This window comes from Apium graveolens, chromosome 5, assembly GCF_009905375.1.
Source record: "Apium graveolens cultivar Ventura chromosome 5, ASM990537v1, whole genome shotgun sequence".
NCBI classification, from domain to species: domain Eukaryota; kingdom Viridiplantae; phylum Streptophyta; class Magnoliopsida; order Apiales; family Apiaceae; genus Apium; species Apium graveolens.
The window spans coordinates 316,780,528-316,804,966 of NC_133651.1; the positions used below are offsets into that span (position 1 = coordinate 316,780,528).

At 34.9% G+C, this 24,439-nt stretch overlaps 1 protein-coding gene across 7 annotated transcripts; it reads right to left on the minus strand.

Moving 5' to 3' along the window:
* Window positions 1-5,867: 5,867 nt before the first annotated feature.
* LOC141659572 (uncharacterized) lies at window positions 5,868-13,906 on the minus strand. Of its 7 annotated transcripts, none has more exons than XR_012549791.1 (5): window positions 13,291-13,906; window positions 11,843-12,271; window positions 8,746-8,833; window positions 8,522-8,655; window positions 5,868-7,393 (listed from the first exon to the last, which is right to left on the minus strand). XR_012549791.1 is itself a non-coding variant. In XM_074466504.1 (2 exons), the coding sequence occupies exons 1-2, from the start codon at window positions 13,851-13,853 to the stop codon at window positions 12,001-12,003; spliced, it is 834 nt and encodes a 277-aa protein (XP_074322605.1). In that variant the 5' UTR covers window positions 13,854-13,906; the 3' UTR covers window positions 11,711-12,000. The 7 variants fall into 7 exon arrangements, 1 of the variants encoding a protein (XP_074322605.1); XR_012549790.1 differs by having other exon boundaries at window positions 5,868-6,390; window positions 7,262-7,393; window positions 8,522-8,833; XR_012549789.1 differs by adding an exon at window positions 7,474-7,529 and having other exon boundaries at window positions 8,522-8,833.
* Between the last annotated feature and the right edge of the window lie 10,533 nt (window positions 13,907-24,439).

The window sequence follows — 24,439 nt, forward strand, 5'->3', positions numbered from 1 at the left end:
TTCCCAGAGGTCATCTTCAGGATCACCGTGCCTTCACCCTCAATGGTAGAAGTTGCTGAATTCCCCATGTAGAGCTTCTCACCAGCATCAGAAGCTTTGAAGCTAGAGAAAATTGCCTTGTCTGAGCAAACATGCCTAGTAGCACCAGTATCAATCCACCATTCACGTGGATTAGAACCGACCAGTTTCACTTCAGAGACCGTAGCACAGAGGTCTATATCACCCATATCCTTGGAGATATTCTTTACCATGTTTGCTTCTTTCTTCTTGTTGGGCTTCTTGGGCTTCTTGCAGTCAGAAGACCTATGACCAACTTTATCACAGTTGTAGCACTTCACCTGAAATTTCGACTTCGAAATCCCTCCTTTGGGTGCCAGCTTTGCCCCTTTACTAGAATTAGTCTTCTTGGGCTTGGAGCTTTGAGCGTGCTCCACCATGTTTGCCTTCTCAGTGGCAATATTAACTTTCTTCTCGGACCCTCTGTTGTCTTCTTCAATAAGAAGTCTAACAATAAGATCCTCCATAGACATCTCCTTTCGCTTGTGCTTAAGGTAGTTCTTAAAATCTTTCCATCCAGGTGGAAGTTTTTCAATAACAGCAGCAACTTGGAAAGACTCACTTATGACCATTCTCTCAGCATGAATGTCATGAATGATCACCTGCAGTTCTTGCACCTGACTGACCACAGTCTTAGAGTCTGCCATCTTATAATCAAGAAAGCGGCCAACAATCCACTTCTTTGCCCCAGCGTCCTCGGTTTTATACTTATGGTCAAGTGACTCCCATAAGACCTTAGCTGTTGGCTTCGCGCTGTATACGTTATACAACGAGTCAGACAAACAATTTAACACATAGTTCCGACAGATGTAGTCAGGAGTGCTTCCAAGCATCAGCAGCATACACAGTCTGCATGTTACTCTCAGCAGTGAGCAACGGTGGTTCTTCCTCCTTAAGGAAGCGATCCATATGCAACATGGTCAGATAAAAGTGCATCTTTTGTTGTCAATGTTTGAAGTTCGTTCCGTTGAACTTCTCAGGTTTTTCAGCATGTGTAGCAGGCACAGTTGGCATAACAGGTGCAGCAGGCACCACAGGTGGAACAGATGGTATGTGCGTTTGTACTACAGGTGTATGCACACCAGTAGGCACCACAGGTATGATCGGAGGAGTGAATCTTGCCGATATATGTCCAAGAGGAACACTAAACTGTCCGATGACAGTGTGTCCCACAGGCACATGTCCCGAAGGCACATGTCCAACATGCGTTTGACCCCCATCAGATCATACGATCCGTGCGATAGGGTTAATCGGCTGCTGGTGAACCCCATCAGATCCAGTGATCTGTGTGTTGGGATCAGCCGTCATGTTCATCGAATCGTTCACAGTTTGGTTCTCCATCGATCTGTTAGTCAACAATACAAGCAGATACAGATGTATCAGTCACAGATGTATATAAAATAGATAGCTTTAAGATTGTGAATACAATCTGCGATTAATACATATAAATCAAATAAGTGTGTGCGTGAGTAAACGAAATCAAACAGAGAAAGGAAGAATATAACCAAATGGAAATTCTCGAGTCCAGTTGAAACTGTCTTCTTAAAGCTATTTCGCCTCTCACCGTATGTGCGAGTCGATAGCCTCCCAGGATAAAACGAGATACCAGTATAATCGATAGATCGAATATACTCTCAGCGAACTTGAACTAAGCCCGAGAACTATCACCGGAGTATTGGAAAATTTAAGACTAAAGAGACCGAGAATGGAAGAGAGGACTCTTATTCCCTTGACTTAATAAAACTGATGCCCTAAGACTCTATTTATAAAGAGAGGCTTGAAATGACTTGTTTTTCTTTTCGATGTGGTACATGGTATTTATAAGAAAAACTAAGGAATAAGTTTGTGCTACTCTCGATGTGGTACAAAACCACTTTTCATATTAAAAGGTAAAACTTTGGAACATCAGTTCTCATTCACCTTTTACTCATTTTGAGCGTGTAAATATGCGTTGGAATCCCCTCGAAGAGGAGAATACGTTCCAATAAATACACACTACTAACACATAATGTGTCTCACTTATATAGAGTCTCAAAATGATTCACAACTTAGTCTAAAATACTAAGTTTGTCCAACAATCTTAAAGGCTGCATATTATGTTTTGCTAATGCCTAATATTTTAAATATACTTCAAGAACTAAGGGTTGGTGCATTAATTGAATTCTTGGTTTTTATCTTGATTTCTTTTTAAAAAATTACGATTTGACTCCTAGTATGTGTAAAGTAATCGGTTACTCTAAAATCTCAAAATGTCAGAGAATGCCCATTTTCAGGATCTTATATTATTCAAACACTCCCTCTCACTCGAAAGTCCGTCGAAGAGTGGATCACGTGAAGTCCTCTGTCAGCCTGAGTTCTGATAACATGTCAAGAAACCAATTACTCTAAAATCTCGAGGTGTTAAAGAATGTCATGTTACAGGATCTTATATTATTCTAAATATCAAGAAACAGTTACTCTAAAAACTCAAGATCTTAGAGAATGGTCTTTTTCAGGATCTTATATTATTATAATAATATGTTTATGAGTTTAATTATCAACACAAAGTTTACATTTTAAGTATAAGTATTATGTATAGATGTCACAATTGTTATATATATTATAAAGTCAAAATACTTGTTGCCATAATGTATTCAAATATCAAAATATCGAAAATGTCGCATACTCCAAAAATATCGAAATATCTTGATTTGTCGTAATGTTCTATATAGCAATATTAAGAAAATTGTGTAAAGATGTTACATGCAATTTTAAATCATACGCTAATATCATCTTAATTAGATATTCACCTCTTATAAATTTTAAGATGTCAGGAATAAGAGTAAGACGTGTAATTTTTTAGGAAAATAAACAAAATTTTATATTTTAAATTAAATTTGGAATTATCCTCGAGATTGAATTCGAACGAAACTTAAATTCTGACAATTCCAAATTTAGCACTACAAAGTTCTCCTCAAATCAACAATCTCGATTATAGGCCGTTATGTAATCAGTTTATTTAAAACTTTAAGATAGTAGACAAAAATCCGAACAGAATCTTATAACATGAAAATAAAGAGCACTATAAAGTTCTCCTCGGCTCATCAAGAATCGCAGGAATGCAAATAGTGCGAGCAGGTGATTCTTAGGACATTAACACTAAGTGGGACCCACCATCGCATCCTGATTGTTCGAGATATTTATTGTAAATATTATGGGTGATCAGAAAACCGCACAAATCGTAAAAACCGTCTGCACTGTATCAATCCGCACCGCAAAACGCGGTTTTTAATTTTCGTGGTGCGGTTGCGGTTTGAATTTTTAATAAACCGTGCGGTGCGGTGCGGTGCAGGTTGTGGTTTTAAATTTCTGAAATGCGGTTCAAACCGCACCGCACCGCAATATTTTATATATTATAAATAGTGAACTCGTTTAATAGAATTTAAGAGCTATGATAGACTTAAGGTATTTTTCTCCCTTTGGTTAATGGCTCTCGTACAGAGAGATTAACCACTAGTTAACTACTGTTGTCCACTAGTTTTTTTAATCATAACTTGTATTTTTTATTAGAAAAATTATAACTTATAAGTTATTTCTTTTGTAAATGAATTCCTAAAAAAGTTAAACTTTCCGGTGTGTAATTTCTGATTTGTATTATTGAAGAATATTGGCGATTTTGTGTTATATTAGTCGGAAATTTGATTAAATTTAAAGTTTTGTATTTTATTTAAATTTAAGTTTTGTATTTTATTTAAATTTTTCGAACTTATAAAGTGTAAACCGTAGTGAGCCGCACCGCACCGCATTTTCGTGATATGATTTATGCGGTTTTTGACGGGTACGCGGTGCGGGTGCGCTTTGAAAATTTGATATCAAATCCACATGCATGGTTTGGTTCGCGGTTTAAGGAAAAAATCGCATCAGCCTGCACCGCGCTCATGCCCTAGTAAATATGACATGAAAATTAAAGCTTGAAAAGACCGGAGAAGTAAATGAATGAAGCCTCTTGTCGTTTTCCACTCTTTATCTTTGAGGCCATGTTCTGCTGCTCAGCACCTTCTATTTCTGGAGAATCTTAGCTTTGTTTTAAGGCCACAAGAGAGTGAACTTTCTAGTTAATATATTTCTAATTTCATGAAACTGTGGTGCAATTTCGTGCAGGAATCAGAATTCTATTATATATAAAATTAGAAGTAATTATACAAATCCAGAAAAGAAATACAAGTGTTCCAAAATGACACGTCATCTTTTAATTTGTATGTTTAACGATAATGTGCGTGTGTTACTTTCATTTATAAATTTATGAGTAGTGATATACAGAACTCTTCTCGAACAAAACTTGGGATTGGTTGATTTAAATGAACTTGATTCAGTTGATTTTTTTATAAACGATCTTGAACATGAAAACAAGTTTAGATGAGTAAACGAGCCGAGCCAAGTTATTTATTTGTTCAGCTCAGACTCGGCTCATTTAATTCAGAATCGGTTATAACTCGGTTCGAAACTCAACTAACTTGACTAGTCTTAAATAAAGTTTATATATTACAAATAATAAATTATTACTAATTATTTAAATATTTTTATTAATACATTTTTCTCGCCATTTTTAAGTAGTTTAATTATTTTAGAAATTTTCCTTATATTTCTAAATAAACACTTAATATTTTCGTAAATAAACTACCCGCCATTGTTATCACTATCTATTCAAGATAAGAGTTATTGTTTGATGAAGAAGCTTTACAAACTATATACCATACTATCAGCTTTGTACCAATTATATGGATTCCAGAAATGAAGGATACAGTACTATAAAGAATTCGTCTAAATTAGTCGAGTGCCGAAAAGGTCAAATATTTGGAAAATTAAATTGGAGGTTTAACTGAAAATAGCTGTATAACATTGTGATATATATGCTGCAACATATGCAGAAGGTACAAAACACAAGAACCACATATATTATATATAGAGTCTGGTTCCCATTGTGTTTTACTCATATTCCAATTCTGCAATATTGATGTAGTTTCTAGTCCAACCCAATGACCCCCAATAATTTATATTAGTGGTTGAAAAAAGAACAAGTTCTTTCATTCTTTCATGTTACACAAACAAACAACTCATGGACTTGTCACATTAAGTATCTAGCTCTAGGTATTAGCCACCTGTAGGGCTTTCAAAAAAATTCTAAAAATCTGATATTTGTTCGAAAAATTCGCATCTGTCTGTGAGAAAAAACGGATATTATCCGTATTCAATAAAAAGCGGATATTATCTGTATCTGAATTCGGGATATTCGAATCCGAAACTAAATACATATATGATACTTAAATTATATAAATATATAATTATATTTAATTTAAAATTTATTTTTTTTAGTTTCTAGTGTGTGTAAATGTATTAAATTATACGTTTATACAAATTTTATATAATTGTACACATACTTTATACATATATAAATATATTATTTCTAAACGTCCCACATCGATATCGATAATAATATTTGATTCCTTACAAGGACAAGTTTACAATTAATATATATCGGTGAGTTTCTTTGAATAGTACACGAAATTCTCAATAAGCACGAAAACTTTGCAGATTTTTACGAGTTTTTGCGATGCAGTTTGTTTTTACATATTGACATAAATTTCATATAAATCAAACTTTTTTTAATGGAAAAAGGTTGCCAAATGTACACATAGAATATATTCCGAAAATTATGATTGTTGATTAATGGGAAGTGTTTTCATAAAAACATTATGTTTTGTAGCACAACACATTCTCTTCTCGATAACCAACCAATAGTAAGCTTTTAGTTATCCAGAGATTCATGAAAATACATAAATTTGAAATGTGAACATGTACATTTAACCTAGCAGAAACTAGCAGAATCAGACATGAGAAAACAATCTCTCAACATTACAAGTGCCGAAAGACAGACAATTGGATAAGCAGTTATCTGATAAACCAGAATATAATTCTTTCTATCTCATCATCTTACCAGAATATTTTTTACCTCCAGAATTTCTGTATTGTATGGTCAACAGAGCAATGCTAAACCTCTATGCATTTCTGCTTCAAGACAGCTGATATGTGTGCAAAAGAATCGAAGCATGACTAGACAGGCTCCATACATGCATAATTGACACACATACACGACTAACTTTGCCTACAATACTGCAAACAAGGAGAAAAGGGGTAGAGGGAAACTTCTGTGGCTGTAGAAGTTTTTTTGGTTGATATTCATTGGCTAATAGTTCTTGCAGGTATGAAACTGACATAATATTCAGTTTACATGATAAACATGGACTTGATCAACCCACACAGGAGTACAACGCGACTGATCTGGTCTTGATCAACCTACAGACAGAGTACAACATGGCAAATCTAGTTTCTCGAGGATTGATCTTTGCATTTCAAATGCAGCAAGACTTTGCATGAGGATTAGCCAGAACAAAGTACTTAACTACAACGCAACACAAATGCATTGTTCTATAGTTCCAACTGTATTAATTGTGTTAAAACTCTATGCAGCAGCTGCTAAATTCATGAAGACTCCATGTAAAATGTTAACCACTAAACACTTGTTCTTCTTTAACAGAAAGAAAAATATTATTGCTCTAATGCAGGTGGACCATCCAACGATGCTCTGGGTCTCATCGTGTATCCTACTCATCACTGTATACAGTTCCATTACCATTACACAAGCCTATACAAGCTCAAAATCCATCTGTAGTACTTACAAGGACCAATCGTTTCACATCCATGAGACTGTTTTATGATGATACAAATATTGAGCAACACCCGTTGGTCCAACGCTTATTACAAATTGTTAAGACCATGTAGTGCCATATGTTTAAAAACTGATAAAATTATTTTCTTCTGGAAAAATAATAATATATTGATAATTATATTAATATTGGACTTTGGAAAATTTCAGTTATCCTTGCCCTAGCCCAAGTCCAATAGATATATACAAAAAAAAAAACAAATCATAAAACCAGGTTAACTGCAACAACCCAATCTGAAAGTTCGGTGACACAACTTCGCATTTATTCATTACATGGCATCAGCAGGAGCTACCTGTTAATTGTTAACTCATGTTAACTCATGTTAACAATTAACAGGTAGCTACTTTTCATCATATTAGAGTCACTTTGATTCATTTATCCAAATGCCCCTCAAATTGCAAAAACAGTCGTTGAAGTATCAAAAGACGTGTTGTTCCTACCTGTTAAAAACATGGCCTTTTGTTGTTTATCCTTTGTGGCTGCAGCTCGTCCAAAGTAAAGTTAATCGATTCTGGATAACTTCCAAACAACAACGTGCAAGAGAATGAAGGACCCCTGAATCCAATGTAGATCTGAAATGTACAAGTCATTAGTTCACTCAAATATATGCAACTTAAAACCCTTGATACACATTTCTTCCATTTCAGATTACCTGAAGGTACATATATCATTCCCCAACATTACATAAGCTAATAACTTTTGCCAATTCTATATGCATAAAAAAATTATATCTTCAGGCACTGAAAATTACTGAGATAAAAAGAGTAATAAATACGAAATAGTAAATAACTAATCTATAAACTTCAGAAAAGTAGTATGTACTCTTGCTGGCAGATTTTCAATTACAAACAAAACTACATAATATCCATTGGGATAATGAATTCTTTAGTCCTTAAACTATATGTGTTTTATTGTCCAAGTTCCTGAATTATGTGACTCAATGTTGTGATTGTACTTTGAATTTTCTAATTCACGGACTAACAGATGCTAACTTTACTCAGGTGGCTGCCGACCGGTCTAACAAGGCTAGAGCAGTCAGCACCAATGTAGGTAAAGTTAACTTCCATCAGTTCAATGAAGATGGAAGGACAAGACCTAGAAAATGGATGGAAACAACTGAGTTGAATAATTCAAGGACTTGGACCATAAAACACCTATAGTTCAGGGAGTAATCCAAATATATACAGTATAAATATTATTAAAGGTTCTGAGTTAATATAAGATTTTTTTTTACCAAGGGGGCAGTTCTCCTTGGTATTACACGTTCTCCCTGCAGTGAATGGTTGAGGATTCAAGTCTTAATGGAGACGTCAGGAGAGGTAGGGGATTTCTTTAAGAACCCATTTTGAAAAAGAACAAAGGAAAAATAGTGCAGAGTGTTGGAGAGAATATACAAAAAGTGTGTGATTGTGAGAATATATCAGAACGGAATAAAGAAAGGAGGCATGCTACATGCAGTAACACGAGAGAAATCAGGGAACTGCATATAACAAAAACCTGCAGCAGGATATTCTTGCACATAATAATTTGATTTTACTAGTTAGTCTTGCATGATCAATACAGAACTAATCAAAAATCAAGAGAAATCAATCATGCAATACACTGAAGAAATCTGATGATAGATAATTCAATCAAATTTAATATAGTTGCAATACATATATTAAACAATATATAATTACTGTGCCAAAATATGTGATCACCTGGAAAGCAGGGATACTCCCCCCCAGTGAACAACTGCATATCCGTACGTATTCAGTGCGCAGTGTGCGTGGATACGCTTGAGTGCGTGTGGGATACACTACACGGCGTATTGGCAAATTCTCGAACAGGGATGCTGAGGGGTGCTTACAAGGGGGTGCAGGAATGGCATCTTTATATATCAGCAAAGACTTTAAGTAAAAAAAAAAAATTCCCCTTTGCTTACCCTAATTTGCAATTGACGTTGTATTGAGAGCGACGACCCGACGTCTTTTTCTTCAGTCTTCTTTAGTCTTCTTTTGTCTCCGATTAGACTGGTAAGCACTTTCACAGATCGATGAGTGTATATCATATATGTATGTCTATCTATGTTGTTGTTGTTGTTGTTGTTGTTGTGTGTGTGTGTGTGTGTCTTATCTATGTACATATGTTTGTATAAGAGCCTAAGTGACTCTCTTTGCTGATTCATTTTCGCTTTTTGGATACAATTATATCATGTACAGTATGTAATTGATTTATATAAGATTTACATTTAGGTAATTTTATATTTGTTTATATAATTGAATTATGAATTTGGCTATTTAGGATGTTGAACTTATTTATTTGAATGTTTTGTTTAGTTAAAATGCAACTCTTGGATTACTTATTACGGATGCAATGCGTTTTAGAATAGGCTGTGTATCCCATTGAAAAAAAACAAAAATCAGCTTTACACGTTGAACTTAAATTAACAAGCACCAAATCTACTTGCATATACCCACCGCACACTTCAACCTCTTCCTCTCGTTTCTTCCTGTAACTTTTCAGTCCTCAACAAACAACTACAGCCATTTCCACCATTATTAACAATGGCCTTGTCCGACAATCACGTCTTCATTCACCATCTCTTGCTTCCTTGTGCATAACGTCTCTACTTCAACAACGCACCACTTGATCCATTAATTTTCTCTGCTCCCATCTCCTCGGCCATCTTTCAAAAACAAAGCTTAATTCTTTTTGCAATCATTGCGGCTACATTTACACCCTAGAATTTTATAATCCATCGGATGGCTGAGATTTGGTCTGTAAGGTTCTCCAAAATAGATGTGGTCACTCTAAAACCCAACCGGCCAACCCTATAGATATTTATATATTAAGATGAAACAAAGATGCATGTTTTAATTGCTCACAAAGATATCCTACTGTTGTTTCTGCCTAAACCCAAAGTCCTACACACCCTCATAACCCAACACGTGCATCCAAGAAATGTGGCTTTTTCTACCAACGCTGAACTGATCAAATGACTGCTGGAATCCCCCGGTCATCGATTAGTCTAATAGAGAAGCTCATAATGGACGATATTAATTATCTACCATCGTTTAGTCTAGTAAATAAGCACATGTGTACTATATTAATTATCTATAATCTGTATACCGGACATACCATTAACTAATTATAACTGAACTTGGACTGCAAAAATTACAAGTCAGTAATAATTCTCAATTTTCATGATAGCAATGGCTTTTCTCCGTCCAAATTTATGTGATGCTATGTTACTGAGTTTTTCATATGAGGAAAAGAAAAGAAAGGAATTAAATATGGGAGACAAGAATGGAAAATATTTGATGCGTAATTTTCTTTCTAATCATCATGAATATTAAGTAAAGAATAGAAAGTGAAGATATGTTAAAGTTAAAACATTCAATATATTTATTACTGCAATTTATCTCTCTCAATCATCCCACTTTTGGAAAGAAAATTTTTGGAGAGAAATTGACCATATTTAACCTCCCTTTCTATTCTTTTCTTTCCTTAAAAATCTTGGGAACACCTTAAAGAAAATAAATAAGCACAAGTCTTTCCCTTTCACTCCACATTTAAACCAGGGAACACAATGTTTTATTTTTTCCATGCACTTTCGGGTATACAAAAGATATACATAAATACACACATAATATTTCTGTAAAAGTTATTTTGTATAGAAGTTTGCAATATAAGTGATTATACAGATTAAAAACATATAATCAATATGTACAAGTACCTTTTACTATGTTCCATACAGTGTGGGTAAAAACTCAAATGCTCGCAAAAATTGAAGGAGTGCTAATAACTGATCAGTATTTAAAAAATAGCTGATTACATCATATACAGAATAGGGCTTAGGACATTTAAATAACTTTTTTAATAAAAAAAAATAGGTAGCAAACTACTAAGAAACGGATCAGTTTCAGTCGGAGACAAAAAATAAGAATAATTTGAGCAACTTTCCAGGTGTCACTCTCTTTTTTAATTTCAAAGCTTTTCTCCTTCATCCTCTATTTAGAGACAGCTAGAGTATTGGTAGTCAAACAATTGAACAAGTGGAAATCAGATCAAAACACAACAGTTTTGAGTGCATAAAAATCCAATCAACTAGTCGTCTTACAGGTGACCATCAAATTTGTGACTGAAGACAAACACAACCTAAACCACCTAAGTCGGTCAATTATTCAAGTATGTCGTTTTTTGTTGCTGTCTGAATAGAAGTTGAGGATCAATTAATTAATGACTATGTTTTCTACAATAAATAGCACTAGCATAATACCATTTGACTTTAAGAACTGGATGACCATTTAAAGGTGACAGCGTATGTGTGTCATGTCAGAAAGAGCTAGGTTGCAGTAAGCAGAAACACCTCTTATCTAATAAGGTATACATATCGTCCACTAGTCATAAATTCATAGATCACACTATGTATCAACATAGGAATTAGGGCCTTATCAGTCCATTACATTAAAATGTCAAAAAGGTAGTGTCAAATAATAAGGTTCATCCTTTCCGCCCGTTCAGATGCTTTGCGATAATAAATTCTAGTCTAGCAGATCAGAATACAAATTTTTAAAATCACATATTATTTAATTCAGAAAGTTATAGATATTACAATCTTCTTTTTATGTTTTTTATTAGGTCGTAAAGTTGTAATCTCTAGTCGAAAGGAATAGTGATCTTTTTAAGTTGAGGGACTTAATTTAAATTCATAATTTGATCTTTAACTTCATTTTATCAAAATTTTACTCACGCATGTTTTATCACCCATATCCATCTTTTCTTACGATTTTTGTTGTATATTACAGGAGCTTTGTAACTAAGAGATTTCAGATGTATCACATGACAGATTTACACAGTTCATACTTTTTCAAATGCTTCTATAAATCAATATACATTAATCAGCAGAGTATAACTTTAAACATACATTTTGCGATATATTTACAAAATTTCACAATATCACTTTGGTAAAAAAAAATGAACGTATTTAGCCGACACACAGACTGAAATAGAGAGAAACAGATGGGGGTACGAGGTACCTGCAAATTGAACCTTTCAGAAAACATGTACCATGTGTCCCATTCAAAGCTGGTTTCTCCATAATCATAATTCAATAAATCTCTTCCAGTTACTACCATTTCTTCAGTAGCAAATCCTCATGTTTATGCAAATACAGAATTACAAAGAATTTACAACCCTAAAGACTGATATCGTCTTCCTCGTTCACTTCACAGGGCTCCTTCTTTACTTTCCGAGCTGCTCTTCTATTGGCTTGAATCTGGTTGACATATTCTGCAACTATGACATGGAACTGGGGCGCAAGCTTGCTGGTGGAATGGCCACTAAGGCCAGCCTTCTTCAGGGCCCTGGCAACATGTTTCTCAGCTTTCTGCATATGAGGAGTGCAGAGAGATGGGACAGCAGCTCTTAGTATCGGCTTACTGCAAAGTATTGGTCCTGCTTGTGAACTGTTACGTAGGCGATCATAAAATAAAATGGTGTTAGCATTTTCAGCTGTAAACTTACCAACTACAGTAAACAAAATCAATGGCTGTAAGTACTCTGATGCCTACACATATATAAACATTCAATTTACCTCCGATGGAAACTTAAAACAGCTTCATCGGAATGGATTAGTATGACACCAATTGTATCATATAAGTCCGGTACATATTATCAAGATGCTACTAATGGTGACCAGTTGGCAACGTAATAACCATTATAAGGCCTCATGGAGCACTAGAACAATTAACTAATAACCGCCACATATCAATGTACACACCACAACAACAATCAAGGCCAGACTACTTTATATAGCACCCCGAATTAAATACACCATAGCAAAGCAGACCACGCAGGAAGCAGCCTCAAAGGCACAAACAGTTAACTGCTCAAAAACAAAAGAGCTCGACAAAATCAATCAAATCCCTCTCAGGAAAGCAAAACCATGAAGTCTACAAAGATGACTTAATCTCATTTTGGTCACCGTAACACAAATGAATGGATAAAATTTTTAGTCTGAAGAACATAACAAATTACACACATCAAACAAACAAACACAATTAATCGAACACCAAAATTTACTTAAAAAAGAAAGGCCAAAACTCGAACATCTTAATAACAGAACCGCAACCCTTATATAAAAACCTAGAGAATCAATGACATTCCCTATTGAATTACTATTCCCTACCAAATGCTAAAATCCGAGATCCATATTTCATAACAAGGTACATACATAAAACAAGCACACACAAACACAATCAATCAAAACACCAAAACTAATAAAAGTCAGGTAAAATCAACTCAAGTCAAAACTCGAAGAAATCAACAACATTTCCTAGTACATTACTTACCAAATGCTAAAATCCGAGATTCCACATTACGTAAACAACATAACAAATCACACACATCAAACAAACAAACACAATCAATCAAACACCGAAACTAATAAAAGTCAAGTCAAATCACCGCAACTCAAAACTCTCACCTCTTAATAACGTAACCGCAACCTTTATACAACATCTGCCTCTCATCTCTCAAAATATGCATATTACAAAACACCGTAAGCTGCATCGCCTTCATCTTACACCCTTGCACCGCACACCTATTACTAAACACACTCTCATTCCCTCTCACTCCTCTCTCCTCCTCCACCTCTCCCTCCTCATTCCTCTCACTCTCCACATTACTCGCGCCATCACACTCTCTATTAAACTCCGTGTTCGTAATATCATTTTTTTCGAGATTTTCGACATCGTTGGCGTCGACAAGGAACGGACTCTTCCCGTACTCCCAGTAGTACTCGCCGTACTGATTTTTCAGCTCTTCCATTAAGGACCAGTAGTGGTGTTTATAGAGCTTGGCGAGTTGGTGGAGCTTTCGAGATCGGCGACTCAGTACTTCGCGCCGAGTTAAGTGGTCCGAGTTGGATAAGGATGAGTCGGGATCGATGTGCAGTGGAGATGAAGTTGAATTTGGTTCGGACATTTCGTGAATTGAAGAATTAGGGTTTGTTGAATTGGGGAAATTGTTTGTGCTTGAAGATGCCATTTGATTTGGGTATTATTTGAATAGTCCTGTTATTATTATTAGCTGTGTGAATGTTTTTAAAAGAATGGAATATTACGAGAGTGATTGGAATTTATCCTCCCCGCTAAGGTAAGACGCGGTTGACGTCGCGAACGGAATGGAATTTAGAAAGGGATTCGGATAAATTTATTGAACCAATTTATAAATGAAAGTAATATATATTTTGTGTGGTTGAAAGTTTATATATTTATATAGAAAAGTTAATGTACTAGTCTCACATTTTTTTCTTTAGGGATGATAGCATAATTTTTAAGTAAGTTAATATGAATATAATAAGTTAAAGGAAATTGTAAATTGATACTCTAAAATTTCTGGACATTATGTTAATTTTAGCAAGTGAGATTTGAGAATGAAATTTAGGAAAATTCGGCAAGTATTTTAGGGACAAATATTGTGAAATATTTTTAAAAAATTTGAGATGTGGGAAGAAGAAAGAATAAATAAAACTTAACCAAATATACATAGTATAAATTGTTCATAGCGGTGTGAGAGGGTAAGATGTGCGTCTGTCCTGAAAATATGGTGACTGCTTTCGTGAAAACCCTAGGGTTAGTGCGTAACAAATAAAGTCTGTGTAACATAAAAAATATTGATATTACCTGAACCCATAACATTCTTCACATGGGAATTACCTTGAATTGTTTGCATATTTTCGATAATCCTGATATCTAAAATTATTCACACAATGTTCGTCGACACTCGTAAGATTCTGGATTCGTGGAACTACACAAACAAATGATTATCTCGATCGCGGTCTCAAATGCAAAAAATATTGTATAACAGTTAGAGGAAGAAACCCAAACTTCTGTCTCTATATCTCTATATTCAATCATAGCCACCGCGTAAACAACTCTGCAACTTTCTTTTTTCGTCATCAATGCAAGCACAATGTGACCATCAATCTCATAACCAACGTTGATCCTCTTCGCCCCACTTTGCGTGTCGATGATTGACAAGTCGACTATCGTCAACCGCCAATCGATGACTCGTGCATTCTTTCTCCAACAACGTGGTGCATGAGAAAAAAGTTTTCGCATTATTTGAAGTATGGATACTATGGTGCCTTTACTTCTTATTCTTTATCTAGTTAACGGTGACGATCATTTGGATGATGATATATGTGTAGTAAATATGGCGGTTACAACAAAGATAGAAAGTAGAAAATTCAGGGCATTGGAGTTGCTTGTGGAGAATGTTCGATTCCCTGAAGAGATTATGAAATGAAAAGGATGGGTGAGTCTCAAATGTTGAATCAAATCTTCGATAATCAAGACTCAGACATAAAAAGCAAGAATGATGTATTTAAATTTATCAAATAAAAAGTGTTAAATAGTCTCAAAAGGTGAAAGTCTCGTACATTTATTGTAGATGGGATGAGATATTCTTATAAATGCAATCGTATAAATTATTCATTTATTTCATATGTTTTATTTTATAATTTGTAAAGTTGATGTTCAAAATAAATTATAGTACTGCATCTCGTTTTTTGTAAGTGTCTAATGAAAAAAAAGAATCAATCGGTGTAAATGAAAATATTTGTGTATTCCTAAGAACTAAGGAGATAGAGGGATTGTGTTTTAGAACGTTGGAATTTTTTATTCAAATTTTATTATCCAAACAAATTTGGAGATTTTTTATGAATCTTTATTCTCTTTACAACAAAATATTGAATGAATTTTATTTTTCTCGTATATCAATTTTGAAATTGTCTCGTCTTATGAACTGAATGCTTCTTTAATTTGGAGACGTCTTTTATGAGGGAAAGGGATCATCCTGAATGGTTATAGGTGGAAGGTGGGTGATGGTTATGGTGTCCGGATTATTGATGATCCCTGGATCCTCAAGCCGACAACATTTAAAATTTTTGATAAACCTCATATTCCCTCTAATCTTTTTGATATTGATCTTAAACGCGGAGATGACTTGTGGGATGAAAAATTTATCAAAGTGAACTTTTATAAAGAAGATATTGACATAATGATCCAAATAAATTGTTGTGATTACGAGTTTAAGGACAAAAATAAATTGCATTACTCCAACGAAGGGGATTCTAATAGTGGTTATAAGGTGGCAATGGAGTTGAACAACCAGGTTGAAGCTTCAGATATTAATGGGATGAAAACTGGTGGTTATTAATTTGGAAAATGAAAGGTTCGCATAAAATTAAATATTTTATGTGGAATGCGAGTCATTCATTGTTACCTACTAATTCTCGTAGAGACGTTGATGCAAGTTCTCACTGCTCGCGGTGTAACTCTGAAGAAGAGGGTATCACACATGCTTTATAAATATGTTCTTTTATTTCAAAATGTTGGAAGATTGCCGAATTTTTGTATTTAATTAAAGATAGCAATGAGTAGTTTTCTGATCATGATTAACAATTTTTCAGCCAAAAAAAATACATAATATTTTATGTGATGAGTTGGCAAGTTTAGCAGTAGTTTTGTTCATGATGAAAATAAATTTGTCCACATACTAATACTCTAGTTGACTACTGCCTTAAGTATGTTAGAGATTTTAAAATTTTGAATGCTTCTACTTCTGCAATAGTAAATAGATTAAATTGTAAATGGGAAGTGCCTCCCCGAATTTATCAAGATTATTGTAGACGGAAGTACACGGAGGAAGACTTCAGGTTGTGCTTTATGTATTATGATACGTAATGATAAATGGGGATACATTGGAACTAGAAGTGTTTATATGCACAAAACATGTCATGCTATAACTGCAAGAACTTATTGCTATTATAGAAGGCATAAAAATAACAAGAGATTTGGGTTATTCTAATATTATTATCCTGCAATCTGATTATTACCGAGCGTTGGCTTGATAGAGAATGGCGACAATTGATATAGTGATTGTGATTTTACTTTGTGGGTATTAAATCATTTTATTCTAGGCATATATGACAACCCGGGTCAAATCCCGAGGTTTTTTCAAAACCGGGTCAAGTCCCGATTCTGAGTCCGAAATAAGCCGAAGCCTACTTGCCCAAATGCAACCAATTTGGATAAACAACAAATCCATCACATGCCTGTTAGAAAATGGTAAGTTCAAGTCACATTTTAGATGTGTTCTTGATGGAATTACCGGAAACTAATTGCTGAAGGTTGTTCCTTTTAACGAGGATTTAAACTTTCATGTTTGGATTAAAGTCATTTTCTTAGTGTAATTCATATAGAAATTGAGGTGAAGTTAGTAGATTAAAATGGGTTTTGTGGTTTTATCCCATATTGATATTGTAAATGGAGGTTGTGTGCTTTATATAGTACAATGTGCAAGCGTAGTATACAACTATTAAGGCATGTGAGTGAGAATGGTGGCAGTGTGGGCCTCGCGCACACACACACGCGTGCCGCATTACCTCGCCACATCACGACACGACACGATACGGGTCGGGTTGAAAGGCAATTTGGACAAATGTCTCAGCAGCGTACGCGAGATGACATGGGGAATATCAGTATTTGTTGATGGTTGACTAAATGCTGATATACTGATCAGACTTTAAACTCTGATATGTGTTGTTATATGTAAATATTATATTAAATGTAATTTAAGTCAAGATATTTATTTTAATTAATGACATATATGCTGTTATGTTTTGGCATGTATAATATATACAAGGTTAACGTTTGATACAACTGTGAGATACACGAGACAATACACTTGTGAAAACCGTGGCTCTCTCTTTCTCTCTCTTTCTCTCTCTCTCTCTCTCTATCTCTCTCTCTCTCTCTCTCTCTCTCTCTCTTCTATTGTATACATACAAAGTTCTTGCATAGGTTTTCTGGTCAGACTGAGGTACAGGTCCATGTTGAGTACTACATATATGTAGACGAAATACTTTATGTTGTTTTATTTTGGAAGCGATATTGTGACAAGCCAACACAGCGTAAGTGGGGCAATAATCTCTTCAGGAACAATTTAGTCTTTTTGAGGGCTAGGCACTCGGTTATTTCATTGTTCTACCAGAATTGTTAAAACTTTTCTTAGAGCTAAGTGATTATCTCATTTCTTTGTCAATTCAGTATCTGATTATATCTTGTTTAACCTTCGTGTTTTATATATCAGTCTATGATATAAACTGTCCTATAATTATGTTTAGTTAAATATTCTCAACAGTCTTAAAAAGATTATTTGTATTATATTTGTAATTAGCAAGATGGTTAACGAAACTGAGATTTCTATGACTGTTGATACCGGTTATGGTTCTGGTGTTACTGCTTCCACCGTTGATTGGACTATGTACCTTTTTCCCCAGCCTATTGATTTATCGGGCATGCCTGATAAATTCAACGGTGGAGCTAATTTTTCTCGTTGGCATAAAATGATGAAATTTTGGTTAACAGTTAAGGGTTTACGACCGGTGGTGCATCATGATTCTCCTATTATGTATCAAGTAAATGTTGAATCTGTTAAAGCTTATGCTTTATGGGCTGAAAATGATGGGGTGGCTAGGGCAACCATTTTGACAGTTTTGGAGAACACCTTGTTTGATGTTTATTCATCAGATGCTTATAATACTGAAGTCTTGCGGGATAAGCTAGACCAAAACCACAATACTGATTCTCAGGGTCTTGAGAAGTATTATGTGACTAGGTTTCTTGATTTTAAGATGGTGAATGGAAAATCCATGATTGGGCAGGATTATGAGTTTGAAATGTTGGTTCATGTTTTGGGCGAGTCCGAAATGAACTTACCTGGAATGTTTCGTGTAATGTTAATTATTTTATAGGTCTTGGGAAAAGTTTAATCTCTGCCTAAAAAAGACATAAAAGAGATATCACATGGACTAACTTGATATTGGACATCTCTGTGCATGAGCAACACAAGTCTAAACAAGGACATGTGATGCCTGCTGAACATGGGAGCTCGAAGGTGAATGTATTGATTGTAGGACATAAAAGAAAGATAGACACTAAAAACACTAACACTAAACCTGACAATAACAAGGCTAAGAAATCAAAGGTAAACAAACCATGTTGGTCATTACAACAAGGACTGTCATGTTAAGAAAGCTAAGAAAACTGGATTGGTAGCTCAAACAAATATTTTGCTTGGACTTGGAATCACTTGTGGGCCTGTAACTAACATAAATGTTGGTGAGGTTGTTGCCTCTGGAGCCAACGACATGTACGTTACTTACAATCATATGCTATTTTCCACTTATATGTCACATGAGTGGTAGATTGATATTTGAGCAAATGTGCATATATGTGATGACATTACTCACTTTGTATCTTATCAACAGAGTTATGGAATGACAGTGATGATGGGGAATGCTAGTCTTGCACAAGTGCTTGGAGTAGGAGACGTGGACCTGAAGTTCGCTTCTGGACGTAATATGTCGCTGACTAGAATGCATCATGTTCCTTCGATTTGTAGAAATATTATAAATGGAAGTTGTTTAGTTATAAATGACTTTGAACTTTCTTTGAAATATAATAAAGCAGTGATTACTCACACCGGTACATTTTTTTGGTAATGGTTACTTGTCTGATGGTTTGTTTTTGATAAATGATAAACCCGTTTTGGGTAGTTTTATTAATGAAAGTGTTGCACCTTCTGTTGATTGTGTTATATCATCTGATTTGTGTCACTTGCAATTTGGTCATTTAAATTTTGGTGCTCTAAACAATATGATTAATTTAGAGTTGGTTCTAAAGCATGCCACTGATAAGAAATTTAAATGTTAAGTATATCTAACTGCTAAACAAACAAGAAAGCCTTTTCAAAATATTGTTAGGGATTCAGACTTGTTAGATTTAGTACACCCGGACTATGTGAATTCGATTGTAGACATTTTATTACCTTTGATGATTGTAGTAGTTATTGATATGTTTATTTGGTTAAACATAAGGATGAAGTATTATATTAATTCATTTTGTTTCAAAATGAAGCCGAAATACAAACTGACAAAGTACTTAAATGGTTGAGGTCTAATAGAGGTGATGAGTAGACGAGTACCTTATTTAATGAATTTTATGCAAGTCATGGTATAGTTCATGATGTTAATCCGCCATACACACATGAGTCTAATAGGGTGGCAGAGCGAAAGAACATAACTTTAAAAATATGATTAACAATATGCTGATTAATTATGGGTTTCCTTACTACATGTGGGGAGAGGATCTGAATACGGTTTGCCATATTCTGAATAGAGTCCCTCTGAAATATATGGACAAGACATCATATGAATTATGGAAAAAATGTAAGACTAATTTGAGTTATCTTCGTGTGTGGGGGTGTCTTGCTAATGTGCTTATCCCTGAACACAAGATAAAGAAACTAGGTCCGAAAATTGTTGATTGTATCTTTCTAGGTTATATTGAAATCACAATCGTTATGAGATTTTTAGTATTAAATTATGACATATATGGTATTGTGACGAATACGATAGTTGAGTTTCGTGATGCAACTTTCTTCGAGGAAGTGTTCCTTATGAAGACTTGTATACTTTTGGGTAATTCTGATGATGATTCCACTCGCACATCGAGTTCTATTTATGATCATGTAAAAAAATGATAAATATGGGGAGGGATCGTTGTAGTAGCTCTACTCCTAACTGAAGGGTGTTTAGCACATGAACGTGGCAAAAACGTAAATTTAAATCTTAAAAAAAAAACGAAACCCTCCGCAGGATCCATGCGAAAAATAATATTTAATTTGTAGTTCGGTATGTTTACCTTAAGAAACTTTACGTTAATGGAAAGATGGAGGTCTTTAATAGCGATCCAAGAACAACGAGCGGAGATCCTTAGCAGCTGCTCCTCAAGTGTGAAGCACTCCACCGATATCCACCAAGAAAACGATGTAATGAAAGATGAGGAGGTGGAGAGAATTAGGGTTTTGTAAATCTTTTTTTAGGCAAAAACAGGGTTTATAATAGTATATTTATAGGCAAAATTTTTAGCTGAAAATTTTCCCATAAAATATTATTATTATTATTAACCCTTTATTATTCTCACTAATAATTAAAACATCTTTTAATTATTAATCATTTTTCTAAAATCTTTAGAAATAATTCTCTCACTTGATTTAATTTCCAAAAATTAAATTTTTAATTAATAATATTAAGAACCTTTTCTTAATTAATTTATAATCAATTAAATCTCATTTAATCAATTATTAAATTTGCCAATTAATTATTTATTTCATAAATAAATAATTATCAGCCATTATTAATTAATTCCTCCACCATTAAATCATTCTCTTTTATGGTATGACCCTGCAGGTTCAATATTAATCCGGTAGTAGAAATAAATAATAATAAAACTATTTTATCATTATTTATATAAATTCTCTAATTCATTAAATATGATTAATTAATTAATCATATTTATTCTACATAATGAGGGATATTTCTCAGCATATCGCGACTATCCGGATAATACGAATTCACTGCTTAGAATACCAAGAACCTATTCAGTGAATAGTTACCGTACAATCAATTCCTTCTACCCTGCAATGTCACGATTAAATACAAGACATGGAACTTGTGTCAAGCCTATCTTATTTAATCACTTGCTTTCTCATTCACTATGCTTAGTTCTATTTAATGTAAATTAGAAACTCATTTCTAATTTCATTCACCCTGGCCAGAGATTCCTGAACTAGCATAAGTGGATCAGCATTGAACATTCTCTTCCTTCACTGGAAGGGGTTGATCCTTTATTGATCATACACTATCTTCGTTTACAAATTCTTATACCCAGTAGAGCCCTTATAATTGTCCCTGGAGACTAAGAACTAAACCAAAGTATAGTTCAGTGTACACAATATGACTATGATGATCTCAAGTCTAAGGATACTTGTACAACTATCACTATGTGAATAACTGCTGACACGTGAGTGAACTCCGTTAGTTGTTCAGTTGTGCGAGTCATGTTCAGTGAACTTATTCTATAATAAGCATCTACATACTAGCTATAGTGTCACCACACAAATGTCTATGAGAATGGACATCCTTCATAATGAAGCAAGCATAGTATGTACCGATCTTTGCGGATTATTAATTACCCGTTAGTAATCCCACGACCAGGAACTATTTAAGTTTAGAGTTATCATCTTTTAGGTCTCATTATTATGATCTCATCACAATCCATAAAAAGCTTTACTCTAAACTGTGGTATATCTTATTTAAACATTTAAATAGATAGAGCCCGCAATAAAAACAAAACAAGTCTTTTATTAATATCAATGAAACCAAAACAGATTACATAAAAGTTATTCCTAAATCCTCATACATGATTGGACTTAGGACATATCTCTTTCAATCTCCCACTTGTAGTAAAGTCAATCACTTTGGTATCTAATACCCATCTTGTCTTTATGACGATCAAAGTGACTTTGAGAAAGTGGCTTTGTGAGTGGGTCTGCTACGTTGTTATGTGTGTCAACTCTCTCGACGTTGACATCTCCTCTTTCAACAATCTCCCTAATCAGATGAAAGCGCCGCAGGACATGTTTGGAATTTTTATGAGACCTAGGTTCCTTGGGTTGTGCTATTGCTACGTTGTTATCACAATACAACACAATAAGCTCTTCAACGCTAGGAACAACTCCCAACTCAGAAACAAATTTTCTCATCCAAACGGCTTCTTTTGCAGCCTCACTTGCAGCTATATATTCTGCTTCCGCTGTGGAGTCAGCAGTTGTAGGCTGTTTGGAACTCTTCCAACTAATCGCACCACCATTCAGAGTAAACAAGTACCCTGACATGGATTTTCTATCACTTTCTGATTGAAAACTAGAGTCAATATAACCCTCTATTTTCAACTCAGATTCACCACCAAAAATAAGAAAAATGTCCTGAGTCCTTCGCAAGTACTTAAGGATGTTTTTCACTGCTTTCCAGTGGTCTTCACCTGGATTGGACTGATATCTGCTCCTCACACTAATTGAATAAGCAACATCAGGCCTTGCACACAACATCGCGTACATGATAGATCCTATTGCTGAAGCATAAGGAATCTTACTCATACGCTCTCTTTCCTCATGTGTCTTAGGAGACATTTTTTCGGAAAGGGACACTTCATGGCTCATTGAGTTTTCCATGCTAAACCTTTTAAACACTTTCTGGATGTATGTACCCTGGGTAAGACCTATCATTCTTCTAGATTTATCTCTATAGATCTTCATACCGAGAATGTAGGATGCTTCTCCCAAGTCCTTCATGGTGAAGTTCTTTGATAGCCATACTTTGACTGATTGTAGCATCGGTATATCATTTCCTATAAGAAGTATGTCATCCACATACAATACAAGAAATGTTACCGCACTCCCAATAAACTTCTTGTAGACACATGGTTCATCTATGTTTTTGATAAAACCAAACTCTTTGATTGTCTCATCAAAATGGATGTTCCATCTACGAGAAGCTTGCCTTAAACTACATATGGTTCGCAGCAGCTTACACACTAGGTGTTCATTTCCCTTGGAAAGAAAACCCTCTGGATGTGTCATATACACTTCCTCTTAAAGTTCCCCATTGAGGAAGGGTGTTTCACGTCCATTTGTCAGATATCATAGTCGTAGTAAGCAGCAATCACAAGCAAAATCCGAATTGATTTTAACAGGGCTACAGGCGAAAACGTTTCATCAAAGTCAATCCCTTGCCTTTGTTTGAATCCTTTTGCCACGAGCCTGGCCTTATAGGTCTCCACCTGGCCATCTGCTCCAATGTTTCTTTTGTATACCCATTTGCACCCAATAGGCTTAACACCTTCAGGAGCCTCAACCAGAGTCTATACTTGGTTGGTATACATAGATTCCATTTCGGATTTCATGGCACTATGCCATTTCTCTGAGTCAACACTACTCATAACCTCATTATAGGTCACAGGGTCGTCATCATCAATGATTGATAACTCATTTCCATTCTCAATGACAAGCCCATAATACCTCTCAGGTTGGCGAGACACTCTTCCTGTCCCACGAATGGGTTGTTCCACAGAAGGTTGTTCAGTCTGAACAGGTGTTTCCACTTGATCCGTAGTAGTTTGTGCTTCTTGAACTTCATCAAGTTCAATTTTGCTCCCACTGTTTCCTTCAAGGATAAACTCCTTTTCCAAGAAGGTAGCATGTCTGGAGACAAACTCCCGATGATCGGTGTAAAAGTAATACCCCAAGGTCTCTTTAGGATATCCCACAAAATTACATTTTACGGATCGAGATTCCAGCTTATCTGGGTCAACTTTCTTGACATAAGTTGGACATCCCCAAATCTTAACGTGTTTAAGACTCGGTTTACTTTCTTTTCATATCTCATATGGAGCTTGAGGAACAGATTTGGAAGGCACCTTATTTAGTAAATATGCTGATGTTTCCAATGCATAACCCCATAGGAATACTGGAAGATTCACATAGCTCATCATGGACCGAACCATGTCTAACAAAGTTCGATTTCTCCTTTCAGATACCCCATTTAACTGTGGAGTATATGGAGGAGTCCACTGGGAGACTATACCATTTTTTTTGAGATAATCTAGAAACTCTCCATTTAAGTATTCACCACCTCGATCTGATCGAAGAGTTATAATACTGTG